Source organism: Stegodyphus dumicola, chromosome 7 (genome assembly GCF_044657685.1).
Source record: "Stegodyphus dumicola isolate Sdum_Otavi_A_Nest chromosome 7, ASM4465768v1".
Lineage (NCBI taxonomy): Eukaryota > Metazoa > Arthropoda > Arachnida > Araneae > Eresidae > Stegodyphus > Stegodyphus dumicola.
Genome location: NC_140774.1, coordinates 52538960 through 52562108, shown reverse-complemented (window position 1 = coordinate 52562108; position 23149 = coordinate 52538960). Strand labels below are relative to the sequence as shown.

At 30.9% G+C, this 23149-nt stretch overlaps 1 protein-coding gene across 1 annotated transcript in view; it reads right to left on the bottom strand.

Moving 5' to 3' along the window:
* The window catches only part of LOC118192306 (5'-nucleotidase-like), a 76316-nt gene that overhangs the window by 31424 nt on the left and 21743 nt on the right, over positions 1-23149 (bottom strand). Inside the window, exons 7-11 of the mRNA XM_035363245.2 lie at positions 13985-14150; positions 11634-11729; positions 11304-11471; positions 2855-3027; positions 2608-2685 (exon numbers count right to left, since the gene is read on the bottom strand). Of these exons, the coding sequence (XP_035219136.1) occupies positions 2608-2685; positions 2855-3027; positions 11304-11471; positions 11634-11729; positions 13985-14150 (681 nt within the window). The remainder of the gene's footprint in view (positions 1-2607; positions 2686-2854; positions 3028-11303; positions 11472-11633; positions 11730-13984; positions 14151-23149) is intronic.

The window sequence follows — 23149 nt, the reverse complement described above, 5'->3', positions numbered from 1 at the left end:
ACTAGTAAACAAATTGCTACTCCTAATATAATTAACAAATATTGTCTAAGTGTTGAAAAGTGAAGAAAATGCTCTGAGTTAGTGAAGCATAACCGTGTGAAGATACATAACTATACTGTTGTGGAAATGATTTGGAAATAAAGCAAATGATTAACATGAAGATCCTTTTGAAATGTAAAATTCCTCAATGAAAACATTTTGAACACTGACTGAAGAACATAGTGATACTCATATATCCAGAATAAAAATCTTTCAATAGCATTAATGTTCCTTAGAGTAGACGGAAAGTGTTGAAGACTCTCATCATGCTGGTAGGCAACAGTCTTTACATCAAAAGAGCACGAGTTGAATAAAAGCAATTGAAAACTGAAGATGCATGCAGAAACTATACTAGCCCATTTGTACATGAAATCTGTTTCGTGAAACAGAAGATCACAGAAGAATTCGACATGAAGAAAATTTGTGCCAAAATTGTGCTGAAAAATCTCTTGCAAACAAAAATAGCACCTGTATTCATGGTACAATGCATTCAAAATGACTCAGACTCGCTAGAATCTGTAATCACCTTTAACAAAATTGATTTTTAATTAAGATACAAAGAATAAGCAGCAATCTATGCAGTGGAAGTGCACCTGATTCTCATAGCCCCCCAAAAAGGATACATATATTTAAAATTTAAGGCAATACTGGTTGTGTTCTTTCACATTAATGAAATGGTAATGTGTGAGTGGATTTCTGCTGGAGGTGCAGTTAATTAGGATTATAATATTGATATTTGAAACTGATTTCAAGAAAAAGGGAGGAGAAGAAGGTCTCAATTGTGGAAAAATGGGCAAATTTTGCACAAGGGCAATGCATGGCACATAAGGCTAATTTTCAGGCAATTTTTCGCAAGTAAGAACATTACTGACATCCTCCTACTTGTTGGATCTGGCATCATGTAACTTTTTCCTTTTCTTAAAGCAAATCTTGCTTCAAGATTTCCCTAATGCAAACCTTGCGTGAGGTAGAGAATTCAAGTCACAATGAACTCGTAGAAAATGACACTGTTACCAACAGTGAATGTAGAAGCTTGTGAATGCCAAAGTAAATTACTCTGAAGATGATGGGCACACCATATGCTAATGTCATAAGCAACATAACTTATGAGTCCTTTTGTATGAATGCATGTGTGTGTATGCACTTCATATGTTAAGGTCGTACAGAAATGAATGACACAAATGCAGCCACAGAGCGAAATACAATTTATTAACAAAAACCTGATAGTACATCAGTTAGCAATTATCCCAAGTCAATACACTTCTGCTACTTGGCTGGGAGGTCCCGAAGGGCTTCGATAAACGAGTCTGTTGAGGTGTTGGTGCAGCACCTATGGACAATTGCATGCAATTCGACATAAGATTCAACATGTTGGCCCCTGACTGTGTCCTTCATCTTGTCAAGCAAAACATAGTTCAAAGGAGCCAGATCAGACAAGTACAGAGGATGTCTCAACACAGTGAAGCCCAATGCCTGCCATCCGGGCAAACAGGCATGGCATGTGCTGTTGCAGCGTTCTGGCAAACTCACACTACCGGTTGCTGTTGATAGTACACCCAAGCTCTAGCCAGTACATGAGATGAATGCTCTGGACATCCCAGAACACAGTTACTATTTGTTTCCACATGTTCAATGCAGGCCTAGGCTTCTTGGGACGTGGGCTCGATGCTTCCATTCCATGGAGCTGTGCTTTTTTTCGGAAATGTCAAACCAAGACTTGTCCCTCGTGATCAGGCTGGCGAAGAAGTCATCTGGATCAGCATCGTGTAGTGCAAGAAGTTCTTTGCAGATGTCGATGTGATTCACCTTTTGTTGTGGTGTGAATGCATGAGGCACCCACTTTGCACACACATTTGTAATCTCTAAATCATCATGCACAATTGCCTGCAATGTTCCTTGTGCAATCCGCGTCTCTTCCTGCATCTTTGCACCTGTTCGCCATGATCAAATCTGACACAGCTGCCATATTTGCTGCTGTGCGTGATGTTGCTGGTTGTCCTACGCTGACACCTTTGGCTGCAAACTCCATTCCACTGCTGAACTTGACCAACCATTTGGGATACGGTATGCCTTGAGGATGCTTTGTTCCCCAACACTGACACCATGCGACGATGACCTTCTATCCCTTTCTTCCTTAAGACCCATGCCATGCTGTCCAACACTGACCGTGATAGTCACCTTCCATCATTGCTATCCACGCTCTCAATGATGATGGCGAAAGGGATGGGCGCTGACTTATACCATTCGCTTGCGGCCAGCGCCATCGATGCATTCTGAGTAGCTCATGCCCCCCTTGTGTCAATTTCACTTGTTTTTCCTGTCACACAGTGTAATAGTTTCATTGTGAGAGCCATTGTGTCAATCATTTCTGTACAATCCAAGTACATCAGTGAAAAATTATAAACATGTAAGTAAATTACAACAAACTAAAGTTGATCTATTCTTTGTTATTCTATTATGTAAATAATTGAAGAAAACAATAAGCAAGCTGTATTCTTCAATTATTTAGATAATAGAATAACAAATACTTTAAAGGAAATTTAAAATATGAGATCAATTCACACTTACTAGAATTTCACAATCTTTCAACATATCATATCCATCTCTTCCTTGGTGCATATACATTTTAGTAGCAAACCGATATTTCTGTAATTAAAACACAGGTATTGAGAGCATTTGTTCCTACTACAAGAATTATAAAACAATTTTCAGTAAAACACCTTCTCAATAAAAATGAGAATCGATAAAATGACAACATTGAACACAATGCAGACTTCCTTATTAAATGAAAAATAAAACACAATTATAAACATACCTGATTCATATCCAGATATTCATCACCAATTTTTATATATCGAGGATCTATTCTACTCCCAGGTGGCTTCTTTGGATCAAAAGCAAAACTGACACCAGATACCTGAGGGAATCGGCCTTCTAATTTTGGATATTGTGATACACCATTCTCTAATGCTAAATGAATAACTTCCCCTTCATAAATGAAAAGAAATTTTTCACTATACTTATGCGCACAGGATTCACTATTCTCTAATGTTAAATGAATAACCTCTCCTTCATAAACAAAAACAACATTTTCACTATACTTTTACTTTTGCACACAGGATATATAGCAGAGATTCTCAACCTGGGGAGGGGAGTTCCCCTTAGGAAGGAATTCCATAATTTAAGGGGGGATGCAGTTAATCTGACTTCACCTGCTTCCTGCTATGTCATTAAAAAATTACATAAATCTAAATAAATGTGCATCTATTTTTTGAGTTTTGGAAAAGGGAAAGGGAATGATTTTCTAGCAAATAGCAAAAAGGGTGCATGGGGCAAAAAAGGTTGAGAACCACTCATATATGGAATATTCATTAATTGCACCAACAAATTCAAAAATTCATTAAAAACTTATTTGAGACTTTGCTATCGCCTTGCTTGACATTTAAAGAAAACTTCTGAAGTTTCAACTTAATTATTAGTTTGTCCATGAAATGAGCGGAAATCGAATTAAATGAGCAATCACAGCAAAATGTCTAGTAAGTATCTTGATTTTTAGAGTCTAGTAATGTAGTAAATGTCTAGTAAGTCTTGATGTTGAAAGAGCTAGTCTACTTGATATGTAAAGCTTATACAGTCTAGATATCAATGAAACATTAAGAAAGTGTCAAATAATTTAAGCAAATCCTGCGACCTGCACATATTTTAACACTCTTGCATACAACTAATGTGGAGTCATATAGGTGCATATTAATGTTAATATGCACCTATATGACTCCACATTATAATATAACAAATATTAATATTAGCATATTAATGTAAGAAAACGTTATGTGTTTTTCTTTAAAATAGGATGAATTGCATCAAAGTATCTGTAACAATGTTATTCTGAAAAAATTTTGAAACCGTAATCATAAGATATGCACATCCAATCCACGTAAATTTTCACAACACTTCAAAAAGGTGCTACTATTCTTAAATGTTGACAAAATTTTTTCCACAACAACAACAACAAAACATCCAATCCACGTAAATTTTCACAACACTTCAAAAAGGTGCTACTATTCTTAAATGTTGACAAAATTTTTTCCACAACAACAACAAAAAAAAAAAAAAAAAAAAAGTTCAGAAACATGAAAGTGTATCACACAGTGTTGCATGAGATCTTTTATTTATCTTTACAATTACAAAAACATGTAGGTTCTTCAACACATGAAAAGTAATACTTTTAGCAACATTTTGCATACACTATAAGTATGATAAATAAAATATGTTTCTATTAGAAAATTTGTGCTGCTCTATATTATAGGAATAACAGAATTTCTCACCGCTTCCATACACTTTTAAAGAAAGGATTTTATTTGTAGCAAAAATAAAATGAAATGACCAAGTAAAATGAAATACCAACTGCAATTCTTCACATGCATTCTCCTTTTTTTTTACATTTTATTTGTATTTTAAATATATTTTTTTAATATTTTTTTATTTATGCCATTAACAAAAAGCAGAAACAAATACCAGAGCTATTAATATAGAAAGAAATACAGGTATAAAGAAAAAAACTTTTATAACAGATAAGGAGGGTAAAATAGACTAAATGAGAAAATGTCTATTTGATTCTGAGTGTTCAGCTTACTATCTGAATCTGCTAAGAAGCAAATAGTATCTGTTAAATAATCACCATTAATAAGCATTCAGCTTAAAAGAGTATGCAAATGCTGTGAAGCCACAACACCCAGAAATAAAGACGGAATAATATGATAAATTTCTTGAAATCATTTATAGGAAATTATCTATATTACTTAGGTATTTGAAATGTAAAATATGACACTGACAATAAAGTAAGTCAAAATGTAAATAATATCATGATTATTAATTAAAGAAAAAAAATATTTGTTGCAGCTCTTACAACCCACTTTTATTGCACGAGATAATGGCTAACTGTTTTATTATGTTAGTAAAATGATGTTAAGGTAGGCTTATACTTATGATGATAATAGCCTATGATAATAATAGCTTAAGATAATTAATTAAGATAATATTACAGGAACTTTTGAAAAAGATATTACAAATAACCTCAATCATGAAATAACTAATATATTATATGCTAGCTTATATATTTCCTTCAAATTAAATGAGATCTAAATTACCAAATGAGTAATAAGACATTATTGCATGACCTAAATCCACAGCTTCTGCCCTATAGCTTTCCTTATATGCATTTTTTCAATGAAGAATTAAACATTTCAGCTTCTACATGGTGGTCTAATTTAAAGAAAATGCAAATAAAAACTGATAGTTATTATTCACACAATGATAACACTGCCTGCAGATACTGCTGAGTTTCACAGAATATTTTCTAGCTTTTTATTTATTGACAATATATTGAAAATTTTTTAGTTTTGAAACAGCAGTGAAATCACTCTTCTGCTACAACCTGCTTAATGAAAAAGGTCAGACAGAACATGCGTTGTATCTGAATAGCCACAGCTTATGTTGTGAATAAAAAGAAAATATATTTTTCTGTACTACTTACTGTACTAAAATAAATTTTTAGTTATGTTACAAGTTTCAGATAGTTATGGCCATTTTTATGGCAGAAACTAATTTCTCTGAGCCAGTTTTAAGGTTTGTAACCCATATATATCAATACAGTTTGGCAGAAACTTACCAGCCTCTTTTTACACCTTCTTAACCATTTCATTGGTCAAACCATATATAGAGAGAGAGATATGTGTGTGTCCTAAAATATTTTTCGTAATGTCTTTAAGAAACTAAATATATGGGAATCTTGAAATATGCCCAAGACATTAAGGCAATATATTAAAAACACATAAATTTGTAATAAAGTACCATGGGCATTTAGGCATTAAAATCAAGGAAATATCTTTATTTCATTCTAGTTTAGGAATTTTTGGAGTTTTAGAGCAAAAACTTTGGCCACTCAGAACGTTAAAGAATGAATGGAAAATATGAATTATTGTTAGTTGTAATTTATTTAATAATTAGTAACAATTTAATAAGAATTCAATTTTTTATTCCAACTAATAATAATTCATATTTTTACTTATGTTTTAATTTATAACTTACAGGACAAAGAGAAAAAGTGAATTATTATTAGTTATAATGTATTACTCTGATATTTGAGGAAATTAAATTTTAGAAAGCAACTGGCAAGGGAAAATATGTTGTTCATCATAAAAATGACTAAATTCATTCAATGAAAAATAAACCACGAAACTTATTTCTGGAAATTGGCTGTTATAAAATCACTTTTTGTTTGCATATCATATAACACTTCAGTTCTTATTAAATCCCATTGATAATATTCTAAACTTTACTAAATAAAAACATTTATAAACAGTTAAGATATGTTCAGATTCAGGAAGAATGTCTTTAAGCTATTTCAAGTAGGGGGGGGGAACGCATATCTAAATAATTTGACACAATTAAAAAATTCATTTGAAAAAATTTAAACAAAAACATGAAATTTAGAGTGGTTAAAAAAAGTTTATTTTTACTTTATTTAATATGATTTGCATATTATCTCAATCATCTTATTAGAAGTCACCACATTTTGCGAATATGCCAAGTTTAGGCAACCGTGCTCATAATAATCCTTCAGTCAAGCAACATATTGTAACGGATTTGGTATTTAATTAGTTAATGTTAGTAGAATTATAAATAAAATTGTTTTATTCCCCACGAAATGTAGCGCGTGATGAATATTAAAGGAAAGCTAAGCTGGAAAATTAAAAATACAAGAGCACGTGCATTTAATATTTAATAAATAAATATCTCTTTTTGAGTTCGAGAAAGTTCCAGAAAATTCTTGTGCGCAATTTAAAATCTTATAAAAGGAGGAAAACCTCTCAATTCAGTTGTTATTTCATTAGTTAGTTTGTTGTTGTTTTAAGAGTTTGTTTAGAAAACTGCTCTTGTTGACTGTAGCGAATTCGCGGATTAGCTTTCTTTGGCTGTTTTGAATTAAGTTCTCTTGAACGTTTGAGTAGTTAAAAGGGAACTACTGTGAGATATTGTAATACTGTACGAATATCTGAGAAAGTTTAAGTATTTTTTTTATTTATTTGTGATAATAATAAATCTTATTCATTTTTATCCCACTTCTGACACCAAAAATTGTTGCATGCATATGGATTCGTTAGGAATTGAATGCACAAGTCTGATGAAAAATGAATAAGATTTATTATTATCACAAATAAATAAAACAAAATACTTAAATTTTCTCAGATATTCGTACAGTATTACAATATCTTACAGTAGTTATCTTTTAACTACTCAAACGTTCAAGAGAACTTAATTCAAAACAGCCAAAGAAAGCTAATCCGCGAATTCGCTACAGTCAACAAGAGCAGTTTTCTAAACAAACTCTTAAAACAACAACAAACTAACTAACTAAATAACAACTGAATTGAGAGGTTTTCCTCCTTTTATAAGATTTTAAATCGCGTGCAAGAATTTTCTGGAAATCAAAAAGAGATATTTATTTATTAAATATTAAATGCACGTGCTCTTGTATTTTTAATTTTACGGTTTAGCTTTCCTTTAATATTCATCACGCACTGCATTGCATGGGGAATAAAACAATTTTATTTATAATTCTACTAACATTAACTAATTAAATACCAAATCTGTAACACTGCCCCCTTCCCAAGGATTGCACTTCCCGGGCAGTACAATCCCTGGACAGGAAGCCAAACTTACAACCAAGGCATAGATGCAATAATAAAAATTACATTACAATAACAAACAACATGAACAATAAATGCAATAAGTAAAACAAATCAAATGTTATCAAATACTAAATACACATTTAGAAACAAAAAGGACCATGGTCTTACACTATTTACAATTATTTACACTACGTACTATGGCCATAGTAATACGTTAACCTGTCGTAATGAAAGACTTTAGGTTTAGAGTTCGAAGACTCATAGATCCGAATCACGATGTCATTCAGCCTGTTTAGGAATGTGTGTGGACCCAAGGTGACTGTAATTCAGCCTGACTCCTTTTCGTTGAATCAGGTTCCACAACCACACCTTGTCTCCTTTGTTGAATCTATGTCCAGTAGCTCTCGTGTTGTATCTGGTCTTCACTTTCCACATCACCAAGTTGACTCGCTTTCGTGCGGAATGGTGCAGATCACCCTCAAAGCATGGAAAATATGACAAACGAGTTGAACAGACAATTAAATGCCATCGGACAAAAATGGAGTGACAAGGAACCAAAGTGCTGAAACTGTGGAGCTGAAGGCCATGTGCGAAGGAACTGCAGAACACCCCGTAGCACGGAAATTGATACCATTTCCCAGCAATGATGGAGGAAACAAATGAATGACGATATTGTAGAACGGAGGTTGCCAGAGAATAAAAACCTTATTTTAAAGTGCTCAAGATTTCTACAGTGAGTGGCAACAGTAACGGACTGCCCATCAATGGGCACATCGATGGAGTTGCTTGCAATATGATCATTGACACAGGAGCTAATATTACCATTATTCGGAGAGATTTAGCTCAACAGTTTAAACTTATTTGGACGCCGTCCTGTGTTACCCTTTAGACTGCATCTGGTGATAAGATCGACATAGCTGGGAAGTTAAACATAAGCATCATGTTTGGAAGTGCTGCCTACCATCACAAGGCATATGTGGCGAATATTACAGATGCATGTATACTCGGATTGGACTTTTTAATGAAATATAATTTTTCCTTAGACTTCAAAAACAATGAGCTGTTCTCAGCATCTGAGGACATAAAGATCCACCTTCAAAAGGGATCATCGCCTGGAAACACCGACGTCTCATGTGAAAGTACTCAGAAAGCACACTAGGGTCGGAGAGAAACACCAGACTACCGGCTATTCTCCATTTGAGATGCTCTTTGGTCGAGACCTTCATCTGCCTTGCGACTGCCTGATTGATCGCCATATTGATGCGCCTTCATCGCCTGAGGAATAAATCCAAGATGTCCAGGCCTGGTTTGAAATGATGCACCGTTCCGCACAAAAGCGAGTCAACTTGGCGACGGAGAAAGTGAAGACCAGGTACGACATTCAACTACTGGATATACATTCAACAAGGTGTGGTTGTGGAACCCAATTCAACGAAAAGGAGTCAGGCTGAATTACAGTCACCTTGGGTCCACACACGTTCCTAAACAGGCTGATGACATCGTGATTCGGATCTGTGAGTCTTCGAATTCTAAACCTAAAGTCGTTTATTACGACAGGTTAACGCATTATTATGGCCATAGTACGTAGTGTAAATAATTGTAAATAGTGTAAGACCATGGTCCTTTTTGTTTCTAATTGTGTATTTAGTATTTGATAACATTTGATTTGTTTTACTTATTACATTTATTGTTCATGTTGTTTGTTATTGTAATGTAATTTTTATTATTGCATCTATGCCTTGGTTTTAAGTTTGGCTTCCTGTCCAGGGATTGTACTGCCCGGGAAGTGCAATCCTTGGAAAGGGGGCAGTGTTACAGATTTGGTATTTAATTAGTTAATGTTAGTAGAATTATAAATAAAATTGTTTTATTCCCTGCACAATGCAGCGCATGATGAATATTAAAGGAAAGCTAAGCCAGAAAATTTTGAGAATTTTGATTTCGAGAAAGTTCCAGAAAATTCTCGCGCGCGATTTAAAATCTTATAAAAGGAGGAAAACCTCTCAATTCAGTTGTCATTTAGTTAGTTAGTTTGTTGTTGTTTTAAGAGTTTGTTTAGAAAACTGCTCTTGTTGACTGTAGCAAATCACGGATTAACTTTCTTTAGTTGTTTTGAATTAAGTTCTCTTGAACGTTTGAGTAGTTAAAAGATAACTACTGTGAGATATTGTAATACTGTATGAATATCTGAGAAAATTTAAATATTTTGTTTTATTTATTTGTGATAATAATAAATCTTATAAATAATATATCTAATATCGTATAATAATCAATATCTATATTTGTATGTATTCTTCTCTTTTTGTATTTCAAGTTTCAACAACTTTTATAGAAAAATATATCACGTATATAAATAAATCGTAATATTTTTCACCTTAACTTCAATTCTGTGATTGTGGAATTTGGCAGAGTGGAAGAAAATGAGGTAACATTTTTGTTGGAATATAATGCTTTTCTGCAAAATTGGTAAAGGGTAATAATGAGATATGTTTGGTGGACAACAGGTGCAAAATGGGATGTTATATGCAGTTTTGAATTAATGCAATTCACATGTTTCTTTAAGTGAAAATGGACTGACGTGCACATGGGGAGAAGAACAGCGCAAAAGCAATTACAGAAGGATATAAAAATATCTGTTTTTTAATGTACTGAATAATTCTTATTTAATAATTGAAATTAATATTTTAAATTGTTAAAGTGGGCTTTCTGTTGATATGTTGATAATGTTTCTCCACTTACAATAAATACTGATAGTTGGTCAGTCTTTAAAAAATGTCACAAAAATTACCAACCTGCACCCGATAAGTAACTTTTAGCTCTTCAGCTGTAAAAAACCACTAGATTGCACCAAGGTGGTTGTGTTAATACATAAGTACCATTTATTTTTGGTTTGACTACCAAAAAAGAGTCTTTTTTTACCATACTTACTGGGATTAAAGAGCTTATTTGGATATAATAACATTTTTCAAATCATAAATTTCTCAGTTGTATATTATTTGACAACAGTAGGGGACAAACTTTCATTGGAGAAAAGTTATACAAATAAGAATAAGAATTTGATTAACAGATTCTGTGGGACTGATCAAAATTACAATACTTTTTTCTCCATATATACTCCTTTTTTTTTATATCCCTCCCCCTTGTGTGTACATGCGGGAGGAATTATTAAAAAAAAACATGTATCATATGTCAAAAACACTATAAAATTCAAAACATAAATATATTAATCAAACTGATATAATTTTTCTATCAAATTTGATGTCTACTTTGAATAAAATTGAGTTTCTATTAGATATGCTTTAAGCAACAAAAGGTTCATAGATTATAGTTTGATAAAACTTTTAAATTATTGCAATAATATCTGTATAAAACTTTACTTTTATTAATTATATTTTGTTCATTAACTGATTTTTAAACTGTCTCATCGATTTTTGGACGACCATAATTTTCTACATTTCTTAGAAAAGATTAGCTTATTTACATATCAAATCCTAATTAAATCACTGGCAATTACTTGAATTTAAAAATAAATTATAATTTGGGAGGAAAAAAACAATAGTCAAATATTTATACCTGGTGCATTTAAAACAATCATAGGATCCATCATTGGCAGGAGAGTTACTAAATCTCTAAGAGTAAAATCCCCTTTGGAGAAAATTCGATCAGCTCTCAATGTTCCAGAGTTGAGCATAGCCAAATCAGCATGAGTTGAAGACAGCATGACATCACAGATGAAATTACCTGATGTAGAATCAAAATTAATCTTAAAAAATATTTTCGGCAAAATGACACATGAAATAACTGTACTAAATAATAATCAATTTGGGCATGGATGTATGTATACTTTTTAATAATAATGCAATACTTAATTCAATAAAAGAAGTAGTTAAAGCTAGTTAGTACCTATATTAGTTTCTTGAGTTCTGATACTAGAAAATCGTGCATCCAAATCTACTGAAAAATGGCCCAGAACTTCATCCATTTTCCCAGCTACTATGTCTATTAAAAAGAGAGAGCTTTGAAACTATATACCATTTTATTTTGAGCAATTAAATATTACATAAACAAAAGTAATTGTGGCAATTAAAATAAAAGTTAGACATAACAATACAAAATAAGCTCAAATTTGTTAGAAAATAAAAGTTAAAATGGAAAACCGTGAGCTATTTGCTAAAGAGAATTGAGTTCTAAAACTAGAAAATCATACATCCAAGTTTACTGAAAAATATCCTAGAGCTTTATCCATTTCTCCATCTACCATGTCCAACTGAAACAGATATGGTTTGAAACCATATCTAGTTTTATTTTAAGCAATAAAAATTCACAAAGTAGTACAGAAGTAAGCAAAAATAATTACGGCAACTAAAATGAAAGAAACAAGAGCATAAAATAAGCACAAATGATAAGCTAAGAGCTGTTTGATGTAGAAAATGAATCTGCCTTTTTAATTATTTTCTGATAGTCTTAGAAAATAATTTCTAGTTAATAAAGACAATTCATATTAATTCTGTTCATTCTAACCTTAAAATTAATCAGAATAAACAGAAAAGAGAATGATAGAGGATACTAAATACTCATCAACACTACATAAATTATATCCTGAAAAAACTTACAGAAACTAAATTTGCATAATAAGATGTTTAGAGATAAAGGAAAAAATATACCTAATTTTGTAACATACAAAGCATTTAGTGTATATCTCAGGAAAAATACTGTAAATTTAAAAAAGTACATAATTTATAAAACATGAATTATGATGCTCGTCCAAGTTCTTTCCCCCACTATAAAATATTTAATATATTGAATATTAGTTTTATAACAAGGAGGAAGGTGAATATATTCATAGCTGTAAAAATTAATTTAACTGCTGAAATTTCATTTCGTCTGGAGAATGCTGTAACAATTTTGTGCAAATGCACATTAAATAAGTTAATGACTGAATTCCATTAAAAGTTCAAAAAGCAATAACTTTTTTAATACTTTCTACAGGGTGAAAAATGATTTAGAAAAAAAAAAAAAAAAGAATCTCGCTAAAAATCACTATATATAAAAATAATATAAAATGATATAAAAAGTTTAAAAATCAATCAGAATTACAGAAAATGTAGATCAAATAATCATTCTTACTTTTAGAACATTATGGCCTTCAAACAGATGGTTGCTACACAGACCATACTGATACTGAATATCATTATTTAATTACAATCTCAGATATGTTGACCATTTCCAGAGTGATTATTTAAGAGAAGTATTTGAATGAGAGGTTTCCTTCCTATTTTATATGAAAAATCAATCTCCTTTTTATGGGGGGGGGATTTAAAAAATGTTATACAACTTAGGTGTGCTAATTACATATTAGGGCTTTTGAAATAACCTCAGCTAAAAAACTGTTACTGAAAATATATATGTATTTTTCTTTTTCTTCTCCATTATGAGATTAATGAGTTAAATTTTACCAGATGCATGTTAAACTTAATATTTCTATCATTTTTCACTGAAATATTAACTTTTCTACTTATCAATGTTTTCTTCTTGTACATCATCAGCATCAAATTCTCATATTTTCAGATTTGATTCTTTTTCTTAATTTATTCCTTTATTAAAAGAGTCATATTATTTACTGCCAACTACTATTATTAATTAACATATTCCTTTTCCAATAAAATTTTTTCTATTTACATTAATTACAAATTTAGTCTATAAATGACTTGAGAATTCAGTAAGAAAAATGAGAAATAAGTTTTCATGAAAGAAAGTGATATGCTGTATTTTTATGGAGCCTGGATCTCAAAAAAAATGCTCTATTGCTAATGAATTAGCATTTTATTAAATTTAATTACTGTAATTATTTTAATTTACTGTATGGATTTAATCACCAATTTAATTACTGTATGGATAACAACCCACAAAGATATTATCAATGATAAGCAAAATAGAGCAAAGAGGCCGAATTTATTCATATAAAGCCAATACACAATAATTTAAATATAACTTGTCATGCAGAATTCACAAGACACTCACTCGTAGGGAGCATAACTAAGTATGAATGCCAAAGTAATGTAAAAAAAATCAAGTCGGTAAACAATGGCTTGGTGATGATGAAACATATTACTCTGAAACAGAACTTGTGTAAAAATTAAAAATACATTGTCAGCAATCCACAGTTCGAAGATCTACAAAAGCCAAAAATCTACTTCCTAGCAGTGGCTGAAAGAACAAAAAATATCTACTACACAACTTAAAAACCATAATACCTTGATAACAAGAAAGCTCCTCTTTCAACCCTTCATCTTCTGCAAACTGAGATGTTACTTCAGTTTTTCCAACATCCACATGCACTGGCTTATGATTGAAATTTAAAGTAATTTTAGAAAATTCCCTAAAATCTGTTCCACTTTTAATTATTAGTTTTCCATTGACCTGTAAAGAGAAGAGAATCTGTTATATAATACTATCACCAAAATTATGTACGAAGATTTAGAAAATTTAATTAAATAGAAATAGAATTATGAATATAATTAAAAATTTAGAAACTGATAAAGTTTATTATTATTATTATATATACATGTAAGATGTAACAAATATGATAGCTGTTTGAAAAAAATAATTGGCAACCTCAAAATTAAGATTCTAAATTTGGTGATCTGCCCCTAAATTCATCTCTTCTCACAGGTTCGAGATTTTTCTACCTTACGTAATGTTTTAATGCAGATGCCTCTTGTCCAATCAAATTAATTGTAAACCAAAACTCTGAACTGAAAATTTTCCAACTCCTACCCTTCTTCCTCTGAAGTTCTATGATACTCTGCCTATTTTGCATAAGCTCTCCTACTGGCAAGATGCTTTTAATGTATGCTGCTGCCGTTTACTTGCTTAAAACGACGTTGTACTTCAAAATGCAACTTACTGTATTCAGATATAATTAGGAAACATCTTGTCTGAAAAAGGATGATTTGATATATATACAAAATTAAATTTTGTGATTTTTCAAGATATGTTGTGCTAAATTGCGTCATCGTGCTTTCCACTCTGCCACCTTCAACCCACTACGGTATTCTCAGTCATCTACGTAGTATCTAAGCTGTTAAAAGTTCCACTGTTTTCATCTATGCATTTTAAAATCATTACATATTTATAAAAAGTCAAGACAGGATTAACCTGCTAGTTTCCCCAAGTCTTCGAACTCTGCTGCCTCAAACTTCCAGTGAATCATGAAATTCATTTCCGGTGTGTGATTTAACATGTTAAAAGAATATTCTAAAAGTGCTTCAAGTATCTAAGTTCAAAATCAAAAAGTATTTCGAATCAAGGTCAGTGCCGCCAACGTAGTGAAATATGGTTACTGGTTCTCGCATGCTTTGAATATTCGTGATGTTTATGCATTTACGATCATCACATAAAAAGAAAATTAAACATCCAAAGTGCTTTGAAAGTCAGCAACTTCATGAGTGAAACAGTGTTTTGTGCACATTTTGTGTTTTTCAGTGCTCTTACTCAAAGAATGGAATACTATCAGAATCTATTAATGTGATATTGACCCAAGTAGCACGGCAACATAGTAATGACGTTGCAAAGTGGTCCTGGTAACTTTTACGATGTCTTTACAACGTTGCAAAGATGCAAAATATTTGGCGTTGCATCTTGGCAATTTGTCGATGTCGCTGAAACATCAGGATATGACCACTTTTAGACGTGGTCGTTTTAGCATCTTTCTCATAGTTCATCAGCGTTACTTTTCGAATGAAAAGAGACTAAATCTGCCCTTTCAAGAATCTGAAGTCCACATAAGATTTATTTTGCAATGTTTCATTACTTTATTTCATCTAAATATATTAATCTAAGATAGATTCACCTAATGAAATATAAATTTAATATAAATACTTGAATTATTAAATGTAATTAGTACTAAAATACGTGCTAAATTATTGTTACAATTTTGTTAAAATAATTAATACTTAAAATATTTTTTTAATATTATACCAAAATATTTAAAAATGAAACTAATCTATAAAGTAAGTTATTAAGTTATGCATTTTATATATTTTTAAAAATCATACTTCCGAAATGAATGCAAATCACATGTTAGCAATTATTTTACTGCTGAAATATGACTTTATTATTTTTGAAGTAAGGATGAATTTATTTGAATTAATATGCTGACATAATATGAAACACTTTTACCGCATACAGAGCAAGAAGTGCAATTTTCGCAAAGATATGACTGTGAGTGAAGATGTATTCACGATTATAAATGGGGCGATTTTAAGAATTTCGAGAAAATGTCTAATATTAAAAGATGTTGCATATCCATGCATATTTAATGGCTGTCCAAAATATCCGACGGAAAATTAATGGAAAAGGAGAAAGAAATATTAACATGTTTAATGGAAAATGACAAAATTAATGGCTTTGATAAATTACTAATAAATGTTGACATAAAAATTAGAGAAACTGTGAAAAAAAATTAGAAATTCATTACTTATAAAAGTTCTGATGAACTGTTTGTTACATTTTTGTCCATCTCCATGCATTTAAAAATGCTTGGTTTAATCCTAGTATATGGTACACTCGGGATTTGGTGATATTGACATTACAAATGTTTTAGCGAGCCCAATATTTTTTTTTTTTTTTTTTTTTTTTTTTTTGGTAAATATAATCTTGTGAACATTGTTCGTAATTCAATTCAGTTGAAATAGTTCTTCTATGCCATTTAAAAAAGATTCTACGAGTATTAAATTAAAAGAAGAACCGTCGAAAGTTTTAATGCCATCGTATAAACCACTAAAAAGTTTAGACTGAACTACTGCTTGAAAGATTGACATTCTATGTAAATATTATGTATTTACTGGATGATTATATAAAAGAACATCTGCGGTCAAGGCTTGCGCGTTTTGGCTAACTGCCAAATTCGAACAAACCAGTTAACGGTTCAATTATTTCAGACTCCTTTTTATTTTCAGAAATATTTTCTTCACGGTTTTGTAATTCACCATCAGAATTAAATACTGGAGAACTTCAATAAAACAAGAGAATGATGGAAAAGAATATAATGATGGCAGTTTATTTTGAATTGAGGAGAAATCATGACGGTAATGACGAATTTCTGCTTATTTTGTTTGTGAATATCTGCTCTACAATGCAATGTGCTAAAATCGTCCTACAGTTAAATAGTGTTCTGTTTTGGTGTTTTATGTTTCTGGTGATTAAATTTACATGGTGGTGTTCTCCAATCTTCAGTGATCCAGCGGTGCAATATTTGGATACACGGTTTCGGTTATAACTTCCTAAGTGCTATATTGTATATCACTCATATTAAACGAACAGGTTGGTTCTCAGACATTCCACATATGATCGAAAAAATAGCATTAAGGAAACATTCGGATTACTACGAAATATTGTAATCTATAATTATGCGATATTTAAGTGTGTAATATTAAAAAACACTAAATATTTTTTAATTGATTGCAAATTGCAGTTTTATTACTTGTTGCTTGGTAGCTTTCTTCCAAATACTGTGTAATTCCTGTTTTTTTTTAATTTTGCTGTTTTGTATGTCTATTGGATTATCTCAAGAAATGAATGTTGGAAATTAGGTTTTATTCTTTATTAAATTTAAGTATATTCTATTTTCTTTGCTTACATTTTATGTGCATATGATAACAAAGAAATTCATAATAAAACAAAAACGAAGAGCTTACATTAACATAGTTAGCTTACTATCATATACTATATTGTTTTAATTATTTATGTAAAGTATCAAAAGAAAAGTTATTGATTATAAAAAGTGCATGAAATGATCATTGTAATCTACCACTATTCTAAAATGTAAAAATTAAAAATAAGTAAATACATTAACATATGATCGAAAGAAATGGTATTAAGAAACATCATATTACTAGTAAATACTGCAATCCACAGTTATTGCACTTTTAATTGCTTACTATTTAAAAAACACGAATAATTTTTTATTAATTGGAAATTTTAGTTCTGTTACCTTCCTTCTGCTACTTATACTTTTAAACACTACTAGTTCATGTTTTTTTTTTAATAGTACTCTCATGTCTGTTGTTTGTTAGGTTATTATTTCATTTTAGATATGAATATGGGAAGTTATTAGATTTAGGTATATTTTTGTATGAAATATTTTTGATCACATTTATTAACTACTTTATACAGACTTTCATTTGCATATTTTGGAGATATAGAAGTTAATGGTTATATTTTTTTGCTATGAAACGCAAATAAATTTATACTTAAGTTCAGGTAAAATACTGATTAAGTTACCTTAAGAACCGCCTCCTAATTTATCATGACAGGGGCAATTTTCAATGTCTCTGTGATTTAACAGAAACAAATGTGATAATGTTTTTATCAGAAATGCTCTTTTTTTTACCCACCTTTATATCTTTACTTTTATTTAAGTCTGATTGAGTTTTATTTACTTAAAACCTAATATTAATGTTATATATTTATAATAACCACTTTCATAATTACTCTCACTTAAGGAGAAAAAAATTATGAAATCTTAAATAATCGTAACTTAGAATTTAAGTTATTTTAAAAATATAGTTTAAAGTACTGAAAATAATTAAAACTATTACCATAATTTCGCACGTATAGTCCGCACCATCGTATAGTCCGCACGCAAGATTTTATATAAAAAAAATTTCAAAAATCGTCAGATAGTCCGCACCACCGGATAGTCCGCGGACTATACGTCCGAAATTACGTTTTTTTAATACGGCAATATTCCCATGCTTTTTAAACACATCCTTTGTTTGCGCCAATTTCTCACCGCTTTCTCGTCCACTTTAAAATAACGGGGTAAAATCCTAGTATACGGTGCAGCCTTGGCGCGACTTTGAAAATTATCGCCAACACCAAAAATGATCCAAAGAACGTCTATATATATACTATGCACTATATACTATGTGTGTATATACATAGTATATATACTATATATGTAGTATATACTATGTTAAACTATATATATTTTTTTAAATGACCCATTAACTACTCATCGTATATGTCCCGTTTTTACTGCTCATCATAAAGTCGCCAAAAGTAGCCAAATCCTGTGTGCACCGAATACTAGGATTAAACCAATAACGGCCCGCTTCTCTATTTCCATCTTTTTCCCAGCGATGTTTCATCAACGTTATCGAAGATGAAAGACAAAATACTATGCAACGTACTATACTCGTCATAAGTGGTAATGAAATGTGACCTTCGACCCCACTCACTCGGTGTTGCCAAACCACCGAGTAAACGAATCACGCTTTTTTTTTTTTTTTTTTTTTTTTTTTTTTTTGTACTCCAGGTACTTGCTACTATGGCTCCTAAAAACCGAGCTGACGCATCAATTACTTTTCCCCCTCCCGGCAGTTGCACTAAAGCAGTGCGAAGGATACTGGGATACAAGACTCTGGTTGCGCTAAGTGAGTGTTCATACAAGACTTTCTTTGGCTCATATCCCGGCATCGCTTGATGCGCCAGCCTGGATTTTAGAAGCTTCTACTTGCTACTACTCATTCGTTCTGCACTATGCTCTATGGTTTACTATCGATACGATACATACGAATGTTTTCTTGGAATCTCGCGCATTTTTATATTTGATCATCGGCAGTTCCCGACAGCGTGTTTTTTAAATTTCAACGATTTTAACCGTGAACAACCAGCGTATTATCCGCACTTGTGGATAGTCCGCAGCTTCAAAAATTCGCATTTTAAACACAGATAGTCCGCGGACTATACGCGCGAAATTACGGTACTAATTATGTATATTTAGCCTAAAGAGAAATTTAAAAACTATAGTTTAAAGTACTGAAAATAATTAAGGCTATAATATAATTAATTATGCATATTTAGTCTAAAGAGAAAAAATTGTATTATCTTCTGGTATTCAGGAAATGATAAAATATTTAAACTTTAGATAAATACAAGGAATACAAAATTTTAAAAAAGAAGAAAAATATATTAATTATTAAGATTATTTTTCTGCATAAATCAATATATAATACAAGGACATAATAACAATATTTTCACAATTGTTGCAAAAAGGTGGAATTTGGCGAACATTTAGGCGTTTTTAAGACGTCGTGATACGATGCTTTCACAACCAAAACATCACCTGCGAAAGACGCAATAATGACGTCTATGCGACCAAAAACTCATCTGCAAAGACATAATAAAGACGTCTTTGCAACAGCTGCAAAACAGTGGATATTTGTGGACATTTGGGCGTCTTACAGACGACATATTGCAACGATTTTGCAACAACATCCGTGACGAGTTTGCAATGTCGTTATGATGTTGCTGTGCTACTTGGGGAAGTGGTATGAAATTCGAAATGGAGTAAATTGCATTTTTAATTGACTTTGTATTATAAGTAATTTTGCATTTACAAGTAATTGCATTGTTTTATGATTTATTGATGGCAATGTTTTGCTTAAATCATTTTAAAATCAAAGTTAATAATTCAAAAATATTATGATTTATTTAAAACGTAGTTTTGTATTTCTGAATTGGGAGAAAGAAATTATTGAATTTGGTAAAAATTAGGTAAGGAGTTTGAAGATTTTACTTAGGGAAGGTTTTAATATGAATAAGATTTTTGTACTATTGTTTAAATTTCTTTAAATTTATATTTTTTAATTTTGCTGTATTTTATGAAAGAAATTATTGTTTGAAATCTCTGAATTGTAGGTATTTCTTTAATGTTTTCAAGCTAAACATTGAAGGCTGTCACCTTGTGAAAAAATACATTTTTTTTTTAATCCTAAGTATTTTTACTTTTTCATAAAATAGAGTGTGTTTTTATTTTTTATAATGGAATGACAGCAATTCGAAAAAGGCCAGTTTCCTCTACCAAAGGAACGGAGGTCTTTTCTACAGTAACTGCTAATTGGCAAATCTTTTGGCCACTGGTGAAGAATAAACACCAGATGGCTCAACTGATAAACCAATATGATGGATATGCTGGTATTTAGAGAAAGTTGTGGAGTCTTCAAGTTTTGTAAAGAAGAAGTAAATTTTTAATGTCTTAATAAAAGTTTGAAATTTGTTGTGTTTATGAATGATGTGTTACAAAATTTTTATATTTTAAAATGCCTTCCTTAAAAACAATTATGAAAATTCTTACAAATAACATGAAAGTTGGCATCTTAATTTGTATTATAATAGAAATATTTTCATCAACAAAAATTGAAAAGACTTATTTAAACATTTATTTTGTGAAAAAATGTGAACGTTTACTTTGTGGAACTATTTTTATCAAGAACTTTCAATATTTCATTGAACATTTTTACCTCAGATCTCTAAAATATTGTTTTAAAAGAATACAGTGCTAAAATTAATAATTCAAAATTTTATGATTTTCAATGAAATGTCAAACTGAGTCAAAATATTGGTCAAAATTTTATGACAATAATTTTTTGTTTAAAATTTAATATGTTTTGTATTTTTAAAATTATATCTTTCACATTTTGCTGCTTTAATGCTTTTTCTTCCACCCTGCTCACCCAGCCTACTTTTGAAGGGAGGGGGGGATATGTAAGAGGTAACAAAATATAATAGCTGTTTGAAAAAATAATTTGTGACCTCAAAATTAAGATTCTAAAATTGGTGATCTGCCCCTAAATTCATCTCTTCTCAGTGGTTTGAGATTTTTCTATCTTATGTAACATTTTAATGCAAATGCCTCTTGTACAATCAAATTAATTGTAAACCAATATTCTGAGCTCAAAAATTTTCTGACACCCACCCTTCTTCCTCTGAAGTTCTATGATACTCTGCCTTTTTCACATAAGCTCTCCTGTTGGCAAGATGCTTTTAATGTATGCTGCTGCCGCTTACTTGCTTAAAATGACGTCCTTCTTCAAAATGCAACTTATTGCATTCAAATATAATTAGGAAACATCTTGTCTAAAAAAGGATGATTTGATATGCCTAAAAAAATAAAGATTCTGATTTTTCAAGATACGTTGTGCTAAATTGCATCATCATGCTTTCCACTCCGCAACCTTCAACCCACTACGGTATTCTCAGTCATCTACGTAGTATCTAAGCTGTTAAAAGTTTACTGTTTTCATCGGTGCATTTTAAAATCATTAGATACATATATACCATAGTTACTAAAGCATTCTCCCCCTCATGTAATTTTCCTCTTAGCAATTTTAGCAGAAGATTCTGAAAATTGTTTAAGTATTTATTCATTTAAATTTTCATTTATTAAAGCATTTTAAAAGAGAGCTACCCTAAATTTTAAAATGAATTTATCCACACAATGAGTTTTTTTTATCTTATTAATCAATTTGCCTGTGGATTTTAAGTGCATGTATTATCTTCTGATCTTATCTTGACTGATGAAGCAATAATAGTGAGCAGCTTCAAGAAAATGAGGATATTTAATGCTCTTGATAATTTTAAAAATCATTGCTCATGGCAAATTAGACTGAATAGTGATAAAGCTGATGTCAAGAGTGATGATCGTAATAACTGGCAATCTGCACCAGAACAAAACAGACAGCAGTTCCAGCAGCATTAAATGATTTGAGGCCTAAGAAGTAGCAGTGAACAAGAGCAGAAGCGATTCAGGATACATGGAAGTAGAAATGATTATATATGTTATTAGATAATGCTAATATTATGATATATTTTTATTGGAATGTAAGCTGTGTTTAAATAAATAATATTGAGACAGTTACTGATCGTTTATCCTTAAATATTTGTTCTTACTATACATGTATCCTTTAATTACTCACATAATTATATCCTCTCGATTTTCATATGATAAAATTAATAAAAAGGGTGGGAATATACAATTAAATACAGTACATAGAGTTATAGAAATAACAGTTATAGTACATATGTGTGTAGTATTATTACTAATTATTTAATGGCTAGTAGTTGAAAGGTATTGAGTAAATATGAACATAACAAATAATCGTATTACCTGTATTAACATAATGAGTAAATGGAATAAGTACAATAAAAATTCAAAATTTATGCCTCACAGATAAAGAATTTAGGAAACAGATTGAGAAACTGAAGAATAACACTAAAAAAGCATACTATAAACTTTGCAAAATGTGTCCAAGCCCATAAAACTGACTTCGGGGAAGGGGGACAATTACAGAAACAAAACCAAATGACATTAGTAAAAAAGAAGGAAACAGTATATGATTATAATTGAAGAAGGACACGACAGACAGCATTATGTGCCAATTTGCAAGAAACGAATAATGACTATGATTATATATTTTAATCCTAATAATATATAAAAATTAAAGTTTGTCTAAATGCTTGTTATTCAAACACCATTTGATTTGATCAATTTGAAAATTTATGCATGGATAGTTCATCAAACATTTCGAATCTCAGTCCTGTTCACTAAAGCTGTCTAAATGCTGTCAGGCAAT